Below are 19,434 nucleotides of genomic sequence, written 5' to 3'. Positions count from 1 at the left end.
CTTCCCAGCCTCCCCCGAGGGAAAAGCTTTGCTCTACTATGCACTCCAGCCATAATGTGCTGCCTCTTCACAGACCCCAAAACAAGAGCCAACTGACCATGAAATAAAAGCTTTAAAAAAATAAAAATAAAAAATAAGCCAAAATAAACCTTTCTTCTTTTTAAATTAATATTCTCAAGTATCTTGTCATAATCATGGAAACCTGACTACCGCAGTCTCCTCTGGCCAATATTAGATGACATTCCTGATTCTTCATCCTGAATTATACACTGTTGTCTGTTCTCTGGACACCTGCCGGGCCCCCTTTCAACTCAGACCATCTCAGAAGTTCGGGGCTCCCCTGCTCTCCTAGGCCTGGCCACACTGCAGCCAGAAAAGAGAGGCTTGACCACATCTTGTTACTTCCACCAGGGCAAAAACGGGACAGAAGTGAAGGGAGCTGAGCAGTCACAGCTGACACTCAGACCTAACTCAAAATAAACAGTGGGAATGGAAAGAGCTACCGGCCTCAGGAGAAGGGAGCTGAAAAGTCTCGTCTGACACTCATACCTAACTCCAAAAACAAACAGTGGGAATCGAAGGAGCACTGGCCTCAGGAGATCTGAGACACCATGAGGAACAGCAAGAACACAGACATTTTATATTTGCATGAATAAAGTAGGCATATTTGGATATTTATAGAAATAAAGTAAGATTTTTTTTCCCAAAGTAAATAAATGAATAAACACTGCCATCCTGGTTTTCCTCTGTGATGAGTACTTCCAACTTGGTTGTATGTGGATGCTCTTTTTATATTTTTCTTTCTAAAAATGACTTCCCTGAACATTCCATTGCAGGATTTTGGTTCCAGGCCCAGCAAAAGTAGGGCAGGATGTGAGAATTAAAAAAGAAAATTGGCCGTAAATTGAACTAAAATCATCTCAGGCTATTTTCTTTTTCATATATATATATATATATATATATATATATATATATATATATATGGAAAATGTGAGGAAAACCCAACCTTCCCTGAAGTGTTCCATTCACTCTGTGGAGCAGAGATGGGGTGGGGTGCTGAGAGCACCAACTTCCTGCACCAAGGGGGAGTTGGAGTGCCTGCGGACGGGCTGAGTCTGCACCTAGGACCAGAGCAAGGCTGGGGAGCAAGGCGTGTCTTCCTACAAGTCATGCAGGAGAATCGGCCTTGTTTCTGGGTCATCCTTGCTCCTGGGGTTGCTTCGGGCTTTGGCCAGAACTCTGTCCTATCCTGCCTTATGAGGAGCACAGGGTCTCTCATGAATATTCTAATCTAGGCGATGCCTGGCCACAGGATGGAACCCAGAATACTGGAGCTGGTCTATGTCAACCTATGTCAAAGTATTACAGTAAGACTTTCGTCTCCGATTACCTCTAGGTCCTTAAGTAACCATCTATACCTCTGTCTGAGAAAGAATACCAGGGGATGTGGATATACTAGGGGTGATCCAGAGAGGAAGCCAGACGCGGTTGAGGGCAATGCTGCCCAGCACCGTGGCCTCCAGTCACAGGCAGCTCTGTGACACTCAAATCTAAATTAACAAAAATTAAATAAGGTTAAAAACTGAATTGCACTGTGTTGCACTAACCATGTTTAAAATACTCAAGAGCCGCATAAAGCTGGGGATACCCAACTGTGCACAGGTAGCGCAGTGCTTAGGTCTCATATGGCCGGTTAAAGACAACTGGGAGGAGCCCAGGGTCCTAGGCAAATCAAACTCCCCAACTATCTCTGGTCTTCCTTGGTAAAATTGCACTTGGCAGAAGTCAGCAAATCTGCCACACAGTCATGAAGCTAGCTTGATAGTTTAATGGAGAGTACTTGAAAGTCCAAAGAGAAAAGACCATGAAACATTACCCACAAGAGGCCTCACAGATCCCAGACTCCCTCTGAGGACAGGCGGCCATTCGCTTCACTAGAGATGAAGGGGGCAGGGGGGTGGTGGCAGACAGGACTAGGAGCAGGAAAGGAAGTGAAGCAGCCATGTTTACATCTTTCCCCATCAGAACGGCAACATGAAATGCATATGAGGGGGAGCCATGGTGAAGTGTGGCAAGGGCTGCCGTATCTGGGAACCCTGACCATGGGGCCAGGTGGTGACGATTCCTTATGAAAGACAGAAGGTGGTGGAATGAGGAACGGGATGGAAATAGCAATCAGGCTGCAGGAGGGGTGAGCCAGGCAGCTCCCCCTGGGCCCTCCCAGGGTCACACGGCCTGGGCCTCATTCCTGCCTCTCACCTCAGCCAGCAGAAACAGGGGCTCAATCACATCTCTCTCCACTTGCAATTCAAAATGTATCAGCTCCTGAGCCAGCTTGTCCTCGGTCTCTCCACAGAGTTTCAGCATCTTCCTGTAACAAAGGGGGAAATACAAGACTGAACATCCTTGAAGACAACAATGTTGCCCTGCGGGGGTCAACTTTGCCCAAGTCAATGTCAATAAGCCAGTTGATTCCCACAGCAGTCAGTGACTCCCTGATTCAACTGTCTCCACTTCTGAAATTATCAGTGCTTCCCAACAGTGCTGAGGACTCCCTTTGTGCCTGGAACAAAAGGGGACATTTTGGGAAAACATAACAGAAATGTGGATAAAATAGATTCGTGTACGTCTAAGCCACAGACCTAAAAAGAACCAGATGTTTTTAATCCGTCCCCTGGGAATCCTGGAGAAACTAGTTAAGATTGACCCAACTGACCCACTAACACACCAGCATCTTCAAACACATACCAAAACTCCCTTGCTCCTAAGCCATGAAGATTTAATTAGTACAAGATGGGCAGTTAATTATCCCATGGAAAAGTAAGGGGAGAAAAATTTTCCAAAAAAAAAAAAAAAAAAATTTTTTTTTTTTTTTGGCACTGTGATTGAACCCAGGGGCCTTAATCACTGAGACATCCCTAGCTTTTTTGTTTGTTTTTTTAATTTTTTTATGTTGGCATATTATTTATTTTTAGAGACAGGGTCTCGCTGAGTTGCTTAGGGCCTCGCAAGTTTTAAGTGGCTTTGAACTCATGATCCTCCTGCCTCAGCCTCAGCCACTAGGATTACAGGCGAGTGCCATCGTGCCTGGCTAGAAATTCTTTGGACATTTGCACGTAAGCTGGTGAATGTAGATTAGATTCTAACACCTTTTCATCGTCGGATGCAAATGTCAACTCCCAGATTGTGGTTTTATCTTTGTAACTTTTTAATGGTATCTTTTATCTGATTTTCTGGTCCTTACCCCTGTATGTCTAATATTACTTATTGATTTTTTTTTTTTTTAAGTGCCAGGGATTGAACCAGAGGTGCTTAACCACTGAGTCACCTCCCTAACCCTTTTAATTTTTTTTATTTTGAAACAGGGTCTTGCATAGGGCCTGGCTAAATTGCTGAGGCTGGCTTTGACCTTCTGATCCTCCTGCCCCAGCCTCCAGAGCCACTGGGAATGATAGGCTTGCACTGCCAAACCCAGCTTACTTCTTAATTTTTAAAACCTTAAGCTAAAGCCCTGTCCTAAAGCTACTGACCATCAACTATGAAAAATATGACTTTATCTTTGATTACATTTACCCTCCCTCCATTTATTTATACCAGTACATATTCAGTATTTATATTTTGACTATATTACAGGGTATGATTCCTAATCAAAAAACCTGCAGTTTTCAGAGTTTTGGACGTTGGAGCATTGTAGATTTAGAGTTTTCAGATTAGAGATGTTTTTAACTGATCTATGCAAATATTCCAAATTCCTGTTAAAATCCCAAGTCAGAAAAACTTGTTCCCAAGCATTTCACATAGGGCGACTCAGCCTGTTTGGGGGGTTGAGCTGAGTACCATACTATGATTACTGGTCCTTCCTGCCCACGTTATCTGCTCTCCCTAGAGTGAATAATTCCTTGTTTCAGTCTGCTTGTTTCATTTTCTGTGTACGTGTTAAGCCTGACATCCCTGACACCTTCCTAATTTGTCTCTTAAGATAGTGAACCACCTCTGACGTGAAGGAATTCTGTCTCCTTGAATTCCTGTCTCCTGGACTGCACGGCCTGACCAGGTTCTCTTGGCTTCTCTCCCTATCCCTCGGTAACAGTTATCATCCTGACATCTTCCTTCAGCATTTCCTAGGGTTCTCTGTCCCTGTGTCCTGTGCTGGATGCCCTGTCATCTTATGTCTACGTCTTTCTTGGTTACATCTTCACGATGCCCTTAGCTCCCTGAGAACAAAGAGTGTGCGGGAAGCCAAGTCTTCAGATCTCATGTATCTCAATATTGTCCTCTGCCCTCACACAGATTGATACTAGGGCAGGATATTGCATTTGAGGCTGAGAAGTGTTTCCTTCAGAATTCTGAGGGCACTTCTTAATAATCTTCTAGATTCATTGTGAATCGGGAAGTATTCATAATTCTGGCTTGTTGAAATATGACATTTTTTTTTCCCTAGCAGGAATAAAATCTTCTGTCACCCGTATTCATAATTGTGAGTCTCAGCATAGGTTTAATTTTTTCCCATTATATTGGGAATTCAATGGGCCTTTTCAATATAGAAACTTCAAGTCCGGAAAATGCTTTGGAATTATTTTTATAATAATAAAAACTTTTTGTTTGTTTGTTTTGTGGGGCTGGGGGTTGAACCCAGAGCCTTGTGCATGGGAGACAAGCACTCTACCAACTGAGCTATATATCCCTAGCCCCTACAATAATAACTTTTAATATTATTTCATTCTTGACTTTTCTAAGAACTCCTGATATTCAGGCAAAGTCTTCCTGAATTAGTCCTCTAATTTTCCAACTTTTTCTATTTGCTGTGTCTTTGTTTTCTTGCTTGATTTTTCTGGGTAATTTCCTCCAATTTATCGTCAAACCTTCTACTGAGAGTTTCACATCTGCTCTCATATTTTTCCTCATTTCTATGAGCTTGTTTTTGATCTCTGCAAGTTTCTTCCCTATAAACTTCTTGTACTAATATCCTGATTTTAATCCATGGATAGACCATCTTCTTTTACCCCTTGAAATCATGAATAGTAGTCTTGAAATCTTCTCCTTCCCCAGACAATCTCTATTTCATCCAAATGGCATTTCCCCCACCCTGAACTGTTTTGGTCTCCAGGATTCAGGTTCAAGACTTTCCTCACACATCTGGGAATCTCTGGTGGCTGCTTAGATTCCAGGTGGAGACGAACATAGAACGCATTCAGCGTAAGGGAGGAAAACTTGTGGGCTGCGAGCTTGCCTGAAGGATGATTTGGTCGGCCATTAACTGGGGCACTACCTCCATCACTGTCCTGAAAGCTTCAGATCCTTCTTTTGGGGCTGCTCAGATTCCTAGAGAATGCCTCTCTAATTTCTTGCCTGGAGGATAAAGCCTGGGGCCTGGTAAGAGGGGAGTGAGCACGGAGGAGTCTCTCAGCATCTTTCGAGCAAGATCCAGTGATGTTTCCTTTCACCGCCAAGAAACAATAAACCTGCAGACGTGACTGTCTGGGGGGAAGAGATATTTCCAGGAGGTGTGCAGAGGGCAGGGTTTCAGTGATCACATGGCACTTAAAAAGCACCCCCCATGCATTCATTATCCTAACTCACCCACTCCACCCTCAAAGACCAAATGTCCCCAGTACCACCAATTCCTAAGCACTGTCAGTATTTCCTGGTGTATATTAGGTCAGATCTCTTCATACCACTTTAGGCTTGGGGGTCAGTTTTCTGAACCAGACCTTGGTAGGAGTGAAAAGGGAGTGGTGCCTGCAGGCCAGGCACCATTCTGCAACTGAGCTACATCCCTAGCACTTCCTCACTGTTCGAGATCTTCACAGCTCACAAAGTTATTTTGCTGATAAACTTTCTCTTGTTTTCCTTACCACTGTGGTTAGATCATTTGCACGTGCACTGTGTGTGAGGTACTAGTGATGAAACCCAGGAACACTTAACGACTGAGCCACATCCTCAATAAAAATAAAAATAAAATCCTAAAAAATGAAATAAAAATAAAATCCTTTTAATTTTTTTTATTTAGAGACAGGGGCCTTGCTAAATGGCTGAGGCTGGCTTTGAACTCGCAATCCTCCTGCCTCAACCTCCCAAGCTGCTGGGATTACAGGCGTGCACCACCATGCTTGGTCTGTGGCTAGGGGGTTTTTGCATGTGTGTTCTATGTGTGGTATTGCATGCAGATTGAACCCAGGGTGCTCTACCCCTGAGCCACATCCCTAGCCCCTTTTATTTTTTAGTCAGGGTCTTGCTAAGTTGCCCAGGCTGGTCTTAAACTTGCAATCCCTCCTGCCTCCATCGCCCAAGTAGCTTGGATTACAGGTGTGAGGCACTGCACCCAGTAGTTTTATATCTTTTAAGGAAAAAAAATATATATATATATAACTCTTTATTATAGTTTATTGGAAGGAAATAAAATCGGATGTGTATTCAGTCGCTGATCTTTACTTCCAACCTTGCTCCATCACTGTGTCCTGGACAAGCCTCTTGGGAACATCACGTAATAGGATTTCATGTTTATTTTGTGGTCATCTTTGATGACTGCTGCATGCACACGGCAACTGCTTTCATTATGACTCTCCGTTTCCTATTTATCATGGTTTCCTTCACTTACTTTTTTCTCTTTTAGTTCCTCTAATAGTTTTTGTTGTGGGTTTTCTTTTTCCTCCAGTTTATATCCTTTTTCATCTTTCTACTAGTTTGGAAGCTATATCTACTCCTCTTTTATGTCTTTTTTTTTTTTTTAATATTTTTTAGTTGTCGATGGACCTTTATTTTTTATTTACTTATATGCGGCGCTGAGGATCAAACCCAGGGCCTCACACGTGCGAGGCAAGTGCTCTGCCACGAAGCCCCACAATCCCAGCCTCCTGTCTTCTTTTAAACAACGTAAGATCTGGTAATACAGACTCCCCCTCTGATGTTTCAAGTTATTATTATCTAGTATTTTAGTCTTACTTTGCTTATCATCTACCCCCCTGAATTAATCACCCTAACATTCCTGGCTTTTGATTCAATGCTTATCTTCTTTACATTAAGGGCAACAGAGTAAGCCTCCCCGCCCCCCCCCGCCCACCAAAATACACCTCTTTGGCATAAGATTATTTTGATCTGAATGCAACTGAAAAGCAGCAGATTTTTTTTAAGAGCTTTCTGCCTCCCTCTATTTGCCTAAAGTGGAACATACACATACAAAAGTGTGTCCCCTTTCCTCTTGTTATGCTTTGAGTCTTAAATGGCCTTCAAAGGTCCATGTGTTAAAGAGTTAGCCACCCTCCTGTGGCACTAGTGGAAGGTGGTAGAAACTAAGAGGTGGAGCCTAATCAGAGGCAGTCAGATCCCTGGGGGCAAGCTTTTTTTTTGGGGGGGGGCAGGAATTGAACCTGGGTCCCGGGTGCTTAGCCACAGAGCCACATCCCTAACACTTTAACACTTCTTTCTTTTTCTTTCTTTCTTTCTTTCTTTCTTTCTTTTTATTTATTTATTTATTTATTCATTTATTTATTTATTTATTTATGACACAGGATCTTTCTAAGTTGCTTAGGGCCTTACTAACTTGCTGAGGTGAGCTTTGAACATGCCATCCTCCTGCCTCAGCCTCCAGAGCTTCTGGTATTATAGGAATGTGTGATACCTCATTCGGGCATGCTCTTAAAGGGGATGTTGGGATCCCAGTCTCTTCCTCTCTCTTTACTTCCTGGCCATCCTGAAGTAAGTAGCTTTGCTCAGCCATGTTCTCCCCCACCATGATGTTCTGTCTCATCACAGGCCCAAAAGCAGTGGAGCCAGCTAACCATGTACAGAAACATCTAAAACCATAAACCAAAATAATTCTGTCATTCTCTTAAATGGATTGTCTCAGGTATTTTGTCACAGTGACAGAAAACTGACTAACCTCTCTCTCTACCAGAAACAACAGAAGTAAATCCCAGGAAACAACTTTAGGCCCTAATTAGCCCCAAGATGGAGCCAGAGAAAACCACAAGGCATCACCAGTTAACTAGTCCTTATACTCCATTAGTTCCCCATAGATTTACCTTCCCACAGTCTTTCATCCAGGAAACTCCTTTTCCTTTGTCTTGTCATTTCTCCAAAAATGACTGTTCTTCTGTGAAGATGCTGTGTGAGCCCACGTTCCAATCACTCCTCTGTTACTCATCACTGCGTTCTGCCATGTGTATGTGCTACACATATCACAACAGGGACTTAGAAAAGATGCCTTGGCTAAAAGTACTGACTCTTAGGTACACAGATGCCCTACGAGTAATCAAAGCAGGGCAAAGCTGGGCATCTCTGCCTTGATTTTGTGTCTCTTTTCTTACTTTATCTTTGGGTCACGCCCCTCTCCAGTTCTGCATGTAATCTACATGTTCATTATTTAGGGAGTGCTCATCGAAAAAGTAGTACTACAAGGTTTATTAGCCCTAAGTTTACCTAATCTGTCTCTTTCCCCTTAAAGACTGAGACAAGATTTGCAGCACGCTTCTAGGCACCCTGAACTGATGCCCAGAAGTCCCCAGTCATCACCCCCATCCAGATCACAGGTCTGATAAACAAGCATCCTGAGCCAGTGAAAACTGGCCCCTCAAGGGAAAAGAACTCAAAGCTCCTGTCCACTACCCAAAGACAGCAACGACAGCGCTGAGACGCTGGATCTCACGTTGCCTTCCCAACAGGGCCATATTGGTTAGCTTCCTTTCCTACTTTCACCATGACCTTTTCCCCTTGGTTTTCTAAGAGGAATGGCTAGACCCACTTAGTTGGGACCCCTAGAGTCAGGCCTCTGACCTAGGATGCCTGTAACAATATTGATGAAAGGTGTATGCTCTTCTGTCATGGCTCTGTCTTTGGTCAACCCAATTTGTAGAACCTCAGCCAAAGAACCTCAAACAGTTGGAGGGAAAAAGAAATTGTCCCCTTCCCTATAACACTTTCACCAAGTTTTAAATTATACCTTGCTATTTGCACTTCCCAACTTTCCTCTGTACATAATCTGTTTGACAAAGCCTTAACTTACACCATGAAACTACACTAGTAAAGTGATTGAACAATGCAAGTCGTAAATCCTTGACTAAAAATATCTTTACTTTTCCCCTATTTTTTAAAAACATTTTTGTTATTAATTTTTTGATTGGCGCATTGTAATTATACATACTAGTGGGGTTCATCACACCATATTTGCATACAGATGTAACATAATTTTCTCAGTCTCATTCCCTAGTGCCTTGACTAACGATATTGCAGAATTCTAGGTTTCTTGTATTTTCCTCACTGCTGGAGATATTCCTCCGTTAGCTCTTGGCATTTATTTTGACTGAGGAATAGTTTGTTATCCGTTTCACTGCTCTTTCATGGGTCACCATCTTCTGTCTCTGACTGATTTGTAAATTTCTCTGTTTTGTTTATAACCTGGAGTTTTACTACCCTATGCCCAGGGGTGAATTTCTTTTTATTGATCTCAAATGGGACTTTTTGGTGTTCTTTAAATCCTGAGATTTTTCTTTCAAACTAGAAAAGAAAAAAAATTCAACTGCAAACTTCCTCCTCCTCCACACTTGTTCTCCAGGAACTCCTCACACACCCAGTGCCCTGCTTATGCGTCCCCCTCCCCTACGCTTCTCCATCTAATTATGCCTGTTCCCTACCTCCTGTCCTTCAGGGTGCCCCTGCTGGATGTCAGCTTCAGATCTGTCTCCAAGCTCACCAGTTTGTGACACCTCCGGTTAATGTCAACCAAGTTTTAAGAATATCAGCATAGATAACTTTGATTTTAAGACATCCATTCCTTGGTTTTTATTAATTTCCACCCATTCTTTTTTTTCCCCTCCCCTTCTATTATTTGACTCTTGCATCAAGGATCTTCCTTGCCTTTCGCTGATGTGGAATTTCATGTTAAGTCATTATTTTACACTTTATTCCATACTGTCGTGTTACCTTAGGTCCTTAGGGTACTGACGGTGCTGACTGTAGGTGAATCTGTGGTGCTCTCTGGGGAGGCTATTTTTAGTGTGCTTTACCGTGAGCTCACCACCCGCAAGGCTTCGTCTCCTGGGGGATGCGCTAAGTTCTGACATCTGACACTGAGAGGTGGCCGCTTGCTTGCATTGAAGGCCTGGGGGTTTTAACTGCCCTTCACCGGTTTTATGTTAATTTCTCTACCAGGACTTGCCTCACTGCACGGACACTATGACTCTCCAGGTGAGTGGATTTTGATTTCTCCATGGTAACACTTTCTCCTTCCCCATGCAAGTCCCTGGCCGGAGTTCAGGTGTGCTCCGTGGTTCCTGAGGATTTCTAGTCCCCTTGGTTACCATGGGGACTTACCCAGACTTGGCACAAACCCACACAGGGTGATACCTTACCCAAGAAGCGTGTCATCTCCCAGGATAGCTGACCCTTCCATCAAACACTGAGCCAGTGTCGTCAAAGGCAACTTTTTCTGTAAAGGAAACAAAGAGCATCATGAGAATTATTTCTAGTGGTCACCCACTGGTACTCTACAACGGCAAGAAGTCGGGTACCTTATGTCAGACTTCATGTGAGCTAAGAAACAAACTGACTTTATGTTTGAACCTAAAACAGAGCACATGATGATGAGATGCACTAAGAGGTCTCAAAATTCAGAAAACTAAAACTAAATTAAAGGCATCACTTTGGAAAATAACCCTACGGTTTACACACTACATTGTAGAATGAAATACAATAGCAAGTAGGAAAAAAGGAGAGCATCTCAAAGTTAACCAAGACTTGAGCAAGGCATTACTTTCCAACACTTAACTTCTTTCTCAGTCTATCAGCCCCACTTCACAAACAAAGCAGATTTCAATGAAGAGAGAAAACTGTTCACATACAATTTCACTGTGAAGAAAGTCAAAATAAAGGTACTCTCCACAGACAATATACAAGTGGCCAGCTAGCACAAGAAAAGCAGCTTAACCTCATCAGCCACTAGGGAAGTACAACTGAGGTCATCATGAGATACTATGGATGTAACGATATTAATGTATTTTAAAAACAGACAATAAGCATTGGTGAGCATATGGGGAAACGTGTGGCTCGTGGAAATATAAATTGACACGGCACTGTGGAAAAGCTTAGTAGTATCTCAACAGGCTGGACCACATTACCCTGTGGCCTAGCAGTTCCACTCCTGGATATACTCCCCAAATACGTGAAAACAGACATACAAACAAAATATGTGTGTGAACAGCAGCATTTTTTTATAACAGTCAAAAAGTGGAAACAATGCAAACATCTACAGATGGAGGAATGGATAACAAAATGTGGTCTATTCAAACCATGGAATATTCTTCAGCTATAAAAGGAACAAAGTCCTGACACATGCTACAATATAGATGGCCTTGAAGAAAAACCTCATGCTAAGTGATATATGCCAGACACAAGACACATATTGTATGATCCCATTTATATGAAATATCCATGATAAGTCAATTCATATAGACAAAAATTATATTCGTGGTTACCAAGGGCTGGAAGGGAAGGGTCCAGGGTTTCCTTTTGGAATGATGAGAATGACCTACAACTAGGGTGTGTGTATACTATTGTTAAAATCACTGTACACTTTACAATATTATTATTTATTTATTTGGTACTGGGGATAAACCCAGGGGTACTTAACCACTGAGCCATATCCCCAGCCCTTTTTGAAATATTTTATCTAGAGACAAGGTCTCACTGAGTTGCTGAGGCTAGCTTTGAAGCTACAATCCTTCTGCCTCAGCCTTCCAAGCTATCAGGATTACAGGCCTGTACCACCATACCCAGCTACAAGGGTAAATTTTATGTTGTGGGAAGGGAAAGGCACACTACTAAAAAAACGTGGCATGGCCCATCCCTTTCTAAATGTCAAAAGCCCTCTCCTGATGGGCATGGTGGCTCACACCTGCAATCCCAGAGGCTCAGGAAGCTGAGGCAGGAGGATCACAAGTTCAAGGCCAGCCTCAGCAACTTAGTGAGGACCTAAGCAACTCAGGGAGACCTTGTCTCTAAATAAAAAATAAAAAGGGCTGGGGATGTGGCTCAGTGGTTAAGCACCCGCTGGGTTTGAAAAAACCCCCTCCAAAAAAAAAAAAAAAAAAAAAGCCCCCTCCTTATGGAGCCAAGACCAACCAGCACAAAAGCACACGCAGGTAGACAGCACAAGAAAATCAACAAGGTCGGGACTGTTGGCATATCCTTGAATTTTCCACTCTTTGTGGCCATATGGACCATCCTTCAAATGGAAAGTGCTGCACGATGCCCAGCCCAGACCTTCCTGGTGTCACTCCTAGGGAACTGCTATATGGAAGATAGGCACACACTACACCAGCAGTGAGCCAAGCTAGACACTGCCCTTACGGCAACCCCAGTGGGGAAGACACGGAATAAACATCTGCATCTCTTCATCTGGCTGCTCACCTGTTCCCTTCATGATACCATTTATAATAAGCTGACTGATACAAGTCCTGTGAGCCATTCCCGTGTGTGATACAAATCGAGGAGGGGTCACAGAAACCTCAACTTATGAAGGGTCGATCACCAATGCCAGAGGCCAGGGTTCACAACTGGCATCTAAGGTGAGGGGGAGGGAGCTGTTTTGTGGAACTGAGCCCTACACTTGTGGGATATGACAGAAACTCCAGGTAGAGAGTGTCCGAATTGAACTGAATTGTAGGACAACCAGCTAGGGTTCACACCCAGCTAGGATTCAGAGTAGAAGAATTACGTGGCACGGGGAAACCCTCCCAACATTTCTGGTCACAAAAGTATGTTATAAAAATGTAGATAAATAAAATGTGTTTTTAACAAAAGCAGGCTTAATATCCCAATATGGGGTCATAGAGAGGGTATAGATTAAGGTACTGATTCTCAACTAGGGTGACCTGGTCCTAGGGACATCCATCTTATACCTGTATCTCTATGGGCCTCCTTCCCTGTCAGTCATCACTCCTCAGCTGTGCCAATGTGTTATGAACACGCTGAGCTTTGTTCTTGCTCTACCTTCTGTATCTGGAGACACGGTTAGTTGTTACAATGTGAAAGATGCTATTGGCATCAGGTGGGTAGAGACCGTCCCAGGATGCACAGCAAAGAATTACTAGACTCAGAGTTTCAAGAGTGCCAAGGCTGAGAAACTGGGTGTAATTTCCAAGTTCCTCAAATATCCCAAAAACCAGTGAAGATGCTCCACCAGAATGTCAGTATATTCAGGACATCGGTAAGTCACATAAAGGCCATTTTGATTTGAGATGAATGTTCATAGCTCCAGACCTGCCTTCAAGGTAAGACTTCCGGTTTCCTGAATGTCTTCAAATTTTGACAAAGCAGTAAGGAGGACTCTGCCTATCACGGAGGACTTCAGATAGCCCAGGACAGACGTCATTCGGAGAAATACCCCAGAAGGTGAGTAGAGTTTTTTCAAATATGGAAAAAGACTAGTCTAATTGGTCCAGTCTGAGCTGAGCCGAAAACTGTGCCTGTGACAGGTGACCAAAGTGTGAAGGTCAATATCACCAGAACAAGAACAGCCCCAGAAGGACCCTAAAGTTGATCATGAAGGACCTAAAGTGGATCAGAGCCCTGGAGGGTGACAGGTAACCAAGGTGTGAAGGTCAATATCAACAGAATAAGAACAGCCCCGGAAGGGACCCTAAAGTTGATCGTGAAGGACCCTAAAGTGGATCAGAGCCCTGAGGGGTCACAAAATTCAGACCAAAAACGTTTGAAAGTAACCTTACTTCTAGTCACTCAACACCCATGCTGACATTTGATGCTCTTACGTGACAAAGAGGAGAGCATTAAGTGACAAAGTACTACAAAATTCTTTCTGTTCCAACTGCCTTTTAATTCTCAAAGATTTTAAGAAACAAAGAGAATAACATTTCTCTTTCTCTATCTCGTCTACTTATCTATCCATATCAAATACATGAATTTCCGAGTAGGAAACAGATGCGTACGTATTATGGTTTGCATATGGGGTATCCGCCAAAGGTTCCTGTGTTCCCGCAGGAAGTGAAGTGAATTGATTATGAGAGCTGAAACCTAAATGCACTGAATGGGTGCTAACTGCAGGCAGGTGGTGCAGCTAGAAGAGGTGGGTCACTGGGGGTGTGCCCTGGAGGGGTACATCCTCCCTGAAGCCCCTTCTCTTCCCTCTCTCTCTCTGCTACCTGGTTGCCATGAACTGAGCGGCTTTCCTCCATCATCCCCTTTGCTCTGACTCCTCTCAGGTCCAGAGCACTGGATTTGGCCAACCATGGTCTGAACCTCTGAAACCATGAGCCAAAACACTTTCCCTCCTCTGAGTTGTTCTCATCAGATAATCCACCTTCACCAGATACCATGACAGGGACCAGACTTTTATGTATCCTTCCACCAATATTCTAAGAAGATCCAATTTTGTGTGTGTGTATTTGTATATCCATTTTTATTGGGTACTTCCCCCCACAAATGTTAGCCTAACTAGGTATACCGCTCTGTGCCTGGATTCCCTTTTCACACAGAGGTATCTTCATATCATTCCTATTGTTACTTATAGAGCTGTCTCGCTCTTTTGTTTATGTGCTTTAATGGCTACACAGATCACTGAATGAAGATGACAACGTTATTTACTCAAGTCCTCTACCAATGGTGTAACTGCTACTAGGAGAGATGTGTGAGGTAAATTTAGAGGGCGTGAAGTCCATTCCCAGGGTGGGAGAAGCAGGGTCAAATGGGTAAAACTCAGCACAAATCACATAGAGTTTTTATTGGTGTAGATGCTTTGATAATAGTAGATTGGAAAGATGCCCCCAACTGACCAAAGGAAGAATGACAAGGGAGAGGGCCATCCATAATCAGAGGCAGGAGATAAGATGTTAATGGACTATAACCCCCGATAAAGTACGAATGTTTCTGTTTCTGAAAGTCCACAAGAGTCAATAGAGGGCCCAGGAGAAGCCAGACAAAGCAGCATTCCTATGGAAGCCACTGACCGCCCAGCTCTGAGGTATTATTTCTCTCTCTTCATCCTTTGTTCCCACACCCCACTTCATGAAAGAAGGACATCCAGTCTTCAAAGGGTGAAAAACCACCCCAAGATCTACAAGAGCTGCTGGAATCTGTCTACCTCTGCTGCCAAGGGTCCACCCTGAAATAGCTGCTGCCAGTCCTCGGTGAATATTACCGAACATCTTAGCAAACTTCATGCTGGCCAGTGATTTTTCAGAATCAAAGAGAAGGTACTAAAAATAGCTTTTCCCCTGCCTCTAGAGTTCGAATAGAACTTTAAAAATAAGAGAAGGAAAGACAGACTGTCTCGAGTTTGGATGTATTAGTCTGACAAGTCTGAGATGACTATTCTCTTGAACATTACCTTGGGCATAAGCAATGCGGTTTGAAAGATGACCCAAGCAAAACGTGTCATTTTGGTATCTGCTCGGTTCCCCAAACACCCTCTCTATCTCCAAAAACTGCTTTCGATTGTCCTCAAAGTTTAAATCCAGGCAATAAGCACTTTTATGATTTAGCTCCCAAAAGACATAGCCCAGGACAGTTGCTCAGGGCTCACTAGTTCTCCATGGCCATATGAGCCAAAGAGTGGGCAGTACCAATGGCAATCAGCACCTTGTATCGCTTTAATATCCACTTAAGCACTGTGCCAGGCAATTGTAGGCACTGCCTCCTGATCTGTCAAACAGCCCTACTGGGCAGGAAATCACCGTTGTTATTACCATTTTTGAAATGAAGAAACTAAAGCTTATGAAGTAATTAACTTGTTCAAGGTCAGGCAAAATTAGGAAGCAGTACAGAGCTGAGCTTCACCCTTGGGTGGCCAGACCCAGAGATCACCTCAGACCTGTCCTGCTAAATGGTCAGTTACAGAATAGGAAGGATTCAAATTGATTAGGCAGCCTGTTAGGCAGGTTCTATGACTAAATGACTCATAGGTCATCCATTCATGACACAGATCTGTTTTTTTATCACTGCCTACTAGTGGGTAGGCTCTGTTTTAGGCACTGAGAATACAGCTAATAGAGAGACATTGGGATCTCTGCTCCCATGGAGCTCACACATCAGTGACGGAAATCTGTGATCACAGCGATTTCAGATGCTAATTTGTGCTATGAAGAAAATAATCATGTTAGGTGGTGGGATGGGGGAAGGGAAGGAGCCGGTGCATTAGATAGGTGGGAAAAGATTTGCTGAGAAGGTGACATTTGAGCAGAGAACTGAACAATAAAAAAGCTGCTTGCCTGAACTTGTGGGATAGAGCATTCCATCAAGACTAGAGGAAGCACAAAGGCTCCAAGAGGGACGCAGCTCAGTGGGTTCGGTAACACATCAACACAGCAAGAGAAGGATGACTGACAGGGAAGGGAGCAAGAGCTGAGCTATAGGGACGCAGGAAAAAGACGTAAAACTAGAAAGGAGTTCGGATTTTATTCTACAGTGGGAATCCTTTGGTGGGATTTAGGCAAGAGAGTGATAGGATTTGATTTCCATTTTAAATACTCATGGACTGTTATAGAGGATGGAACATAAAGGAGGTGGTGAGGAGTTGGAGTGGAAGACCCGGAAGGAACTGATATATAATGACAGCTGCCCAGATAAGGGTGGTATATGCTAAAATGAAACAGAAATTCTTTGTAAGAGGGTCAGCAAGATTTACTGGAAGCCTGACTATGAGATAGAAAGAGGGAAGAGTAAAGAGTCATGTGGGGGATTCAGGTCTGAACAAGTGGACAGACTTTTGCTAGATCCTTCTGATAGAGCTTGAAATGCCACCCTTCTTGGGGATCTCGATTCAAAGGCCATTTGTCCTCTTCCCCTGTTTTCCTTGATGGGTGATCTCACCTTCATGGATTCACTAGTCACTCAGGCCAAAGCACTTGAACCCCCTCCTCTCCTGTCGTACCCCACATCCACTCAATTACCAGGTCTGGGTATTCTACCTCCAGCACCTAGCAGGTAAGCTGATCTCTCTCCATCTTCCCTGTTCCCACTGCTGTCACCTAGATCTGTCCCATATTTGTCTAACTGGCTCTCATAATCTACCACGGTCCCTACCCCACTCATTCACTGATCACAGAATCATCTACGAATCTGAACATATCACTCCCTCGTAAAACCTTGGCTTTCCACCAATCTTAGGCATTTCGTCCAAATCCCCACCATGGCCTAGAAAGCATGATTAGGTCCCCTGTGGTCCCATCTCATGCCCCTTTCCTCTTCTTATGATCTAGTCACTTTGGCTACCTTTTATGTTTCTCGAGAACACCATACTCCTGCCAGATGGGGTGGCCACAGTGATGGGAAGCTGAAGCAGGAGGATTGCAAGTTGGGGGCCAGCCTGGGCAACTTAGCAAGAACTAAAAACATCTGGGGCTCAGTGGTTAAATCCCCAGTACTACAAAGGGAAAAAAAAAAAAAAAAAGTCAGATCCTTACTGTCTCTGGGGACTTAGCACCCACTGGACCTGTCCTGGAAGCAGTTGTACACTTTTTAAAAGTGCTGCCATCCTTCCCTTGTTCCTAACAGCCACTTGCTGGTGGAAAACTACCACTGTATTCCCAGTGAGCTCCTCTTCCTAGCACGAAGCACTGACCTGAATATATGACACAGCTACTTTCTGAGATTCGCTCAATAAGGAGGAGAAACACTTGCACATGCTAGCAGATTATTGGACATGACCTCCTTGTAAGACATGCAAGGGCTTAAAACATCTTCATTATGCTGACAATCTTAAGAACCTATAAACCAACCAATTATTAGCTTGGATTAAGTGAGGCAAAATGGAAGCCTCATTCATATCCTTTTCTCTTCTCCATCCTACATAGGGAATCTGGTCTAACTCGATATCCACAGTAGGATGATGCTCTTTATGGTCGCTGAGAGAGTGACAGAAAAGTGCCCATTCCCATCCGGCAACTAGCCATAACTTTCAGCACCAAACTGCTAAAGCTGTATGATAAAAGTTTAAGTGTTGGACATTATAACTAAACTATTGAAGAATGAATGAGCTTCTTAAAAGAGAAATAACAGGAAGCAATGATTCATATGCATCCCAGTAAGCACAGGACTGCATGGATATCTACTCCTTCTAATCCCAAGATGCCCCGACTACTGTAGGAATGAGAGGCGCTGACCCCTGCTCACGTCAGCTGGCAGGGGGTGACTGCCCATCTCCTGGACCGTGCTTAACACCCCACTTCCATCGCATTTGGTCATTCATTTCTCCCTCTGCCCTTTAACTGATCCCTTTTATATATTCATTTACTTTCCGTCTTTTTATCCTTCTTCCTTTCCCCCTGTTCCTTAGATCCTGACACAGTTCCCTACCTAACCATCACAAAGAACTGAGCTCACATTCCAGTATTTGAGGCAATTCATAAGTGTTATGTTTCCTATTAAATCTTCTGATGCACAGTTTTAGGGGAAAAAAAAACTGAAAAAAAAATTCTTGAGTCAGGATTTGGAATTTTTTATGACTGTTGAATACTTTAAACTTCAAAAGTAACATTTTAAACTTTAAATGGCTCTTTGACTTTCAGAACATTAACTCAGTCATATGATGATAAAGACTGATCAGCCCAAGATATCACTGACAAGATCAGTTAAAATCTGTACAGTGAAATCCCTGATCTCCGCATGCTTGGGCACCTCCTTCCACTGCAAACCTCTTCCAGGTCAACTAAATAGGTTTCCAGTTTGCAGGCTCAACTGCACACACGTGGCTGCAAGCTTCAGGACCTGCCAACAACTGTCACAGGTCCCCTTGCTAAGAATTCTGTGTTCAGACTTGTCTCCCACCCCACCCCCCCAAAAAAAAAACTCATTATGTACACACAAATATTGAAATATCTGAAATCCAGGCTGAGCACGGTGGCACATGCCTATAATCCCATCGGCTCTGGAGGCCGAGGCAGGAGGATCAAAAGTTCTAAGCCAGCCTCAGCAATATAGCAAGGTCTCTAAATAAAATTCAAAAAAGGGCTGGGTATGTGCTCAGTGGTTGAGCATCCCTGGATTTACTCCCCAGTACCAAAAAGAAAAAAATATATATATATCTGAACTCCAAAACATTTCTGGATCAAGCATTTTGGAGAAGGGATGCTCATCTGTGTTATTAAGAAAGAAGAAACCAAGGCTGGAGTGAGAAAAAGAAATGACTGATAAAGTTAACAGAACAGTGTTTGTACTTCAACAGGAGACAGGAGAAAGCATAGGGTGCTTTACACAACTGTCAACAGAGATGAGATTGACATCAGCTCAGGGATTCAAGGAGACCACAGCAAGCAGAAGTCAACAACAACTTCAGGTCAAAAAAATAAATAAATCCAACAGACACAAAACATGTAGACTGTACATTCAAGGCAGGGGAAAAGGTCCTCGTAGCTTGCAAAACCGAGTGAATGTCCAAGAATATCTTTTCAGTGGAAGCCAGGGAGTTAGGGTCAAGAGGGAAGTGAG

The 19,434-nt window shown here is 43.4% G+C and overlaps 1 protein-coding gene across 2 annotated transcripts in view; it reads right to left on the bottom strand.

Moving 5' to 3' along the window:
- Arhgap44 (Rho GTPase activating protein 44) overlaps positions 1-19,434 on the bottom strand; it is a 172,662-nt gene that overhangs the window by 62,411 nt on the left and 90,817 nt on the right. For both annotated transcript variants that reach the window (XM_076869168.1, XM_076869167.1), the window contains exons 4-5: positions 10,347-10,423; positions 2,260-2,371 (exon numbers count right to left, since the gene is read on the bottom strand). In XM_076869168.1, the coding sequence (XP_076725283.1) occupies positions 2,260-2,371; positions 10,347-10,423 (189 nt within the window). The remainder of the gene's footprint in view (positions 1-2,259; positions 2,372-10,346; positions 10,424-19,434) is intronic.

This window comes from Callospermophilus lateralis, chromosome 11 (assembly GCF_048772815.1).
Source record: "Callospermophilus lateralis isolate mCalLat2 chromosome 11, mCalLat2.hap1, whole genome shotgun sequence".
NCBI classification, from domain to species: domain Eukaryota; kingdom Metazoa; phylum Chordata; class Mammalia; order Rodentia; family Sciuridae; genus Callospermophilus; species Callospermophilus lateralis.
This window is presented reverse-complemented; position numbering and strand designations above follow the sequence as displayed.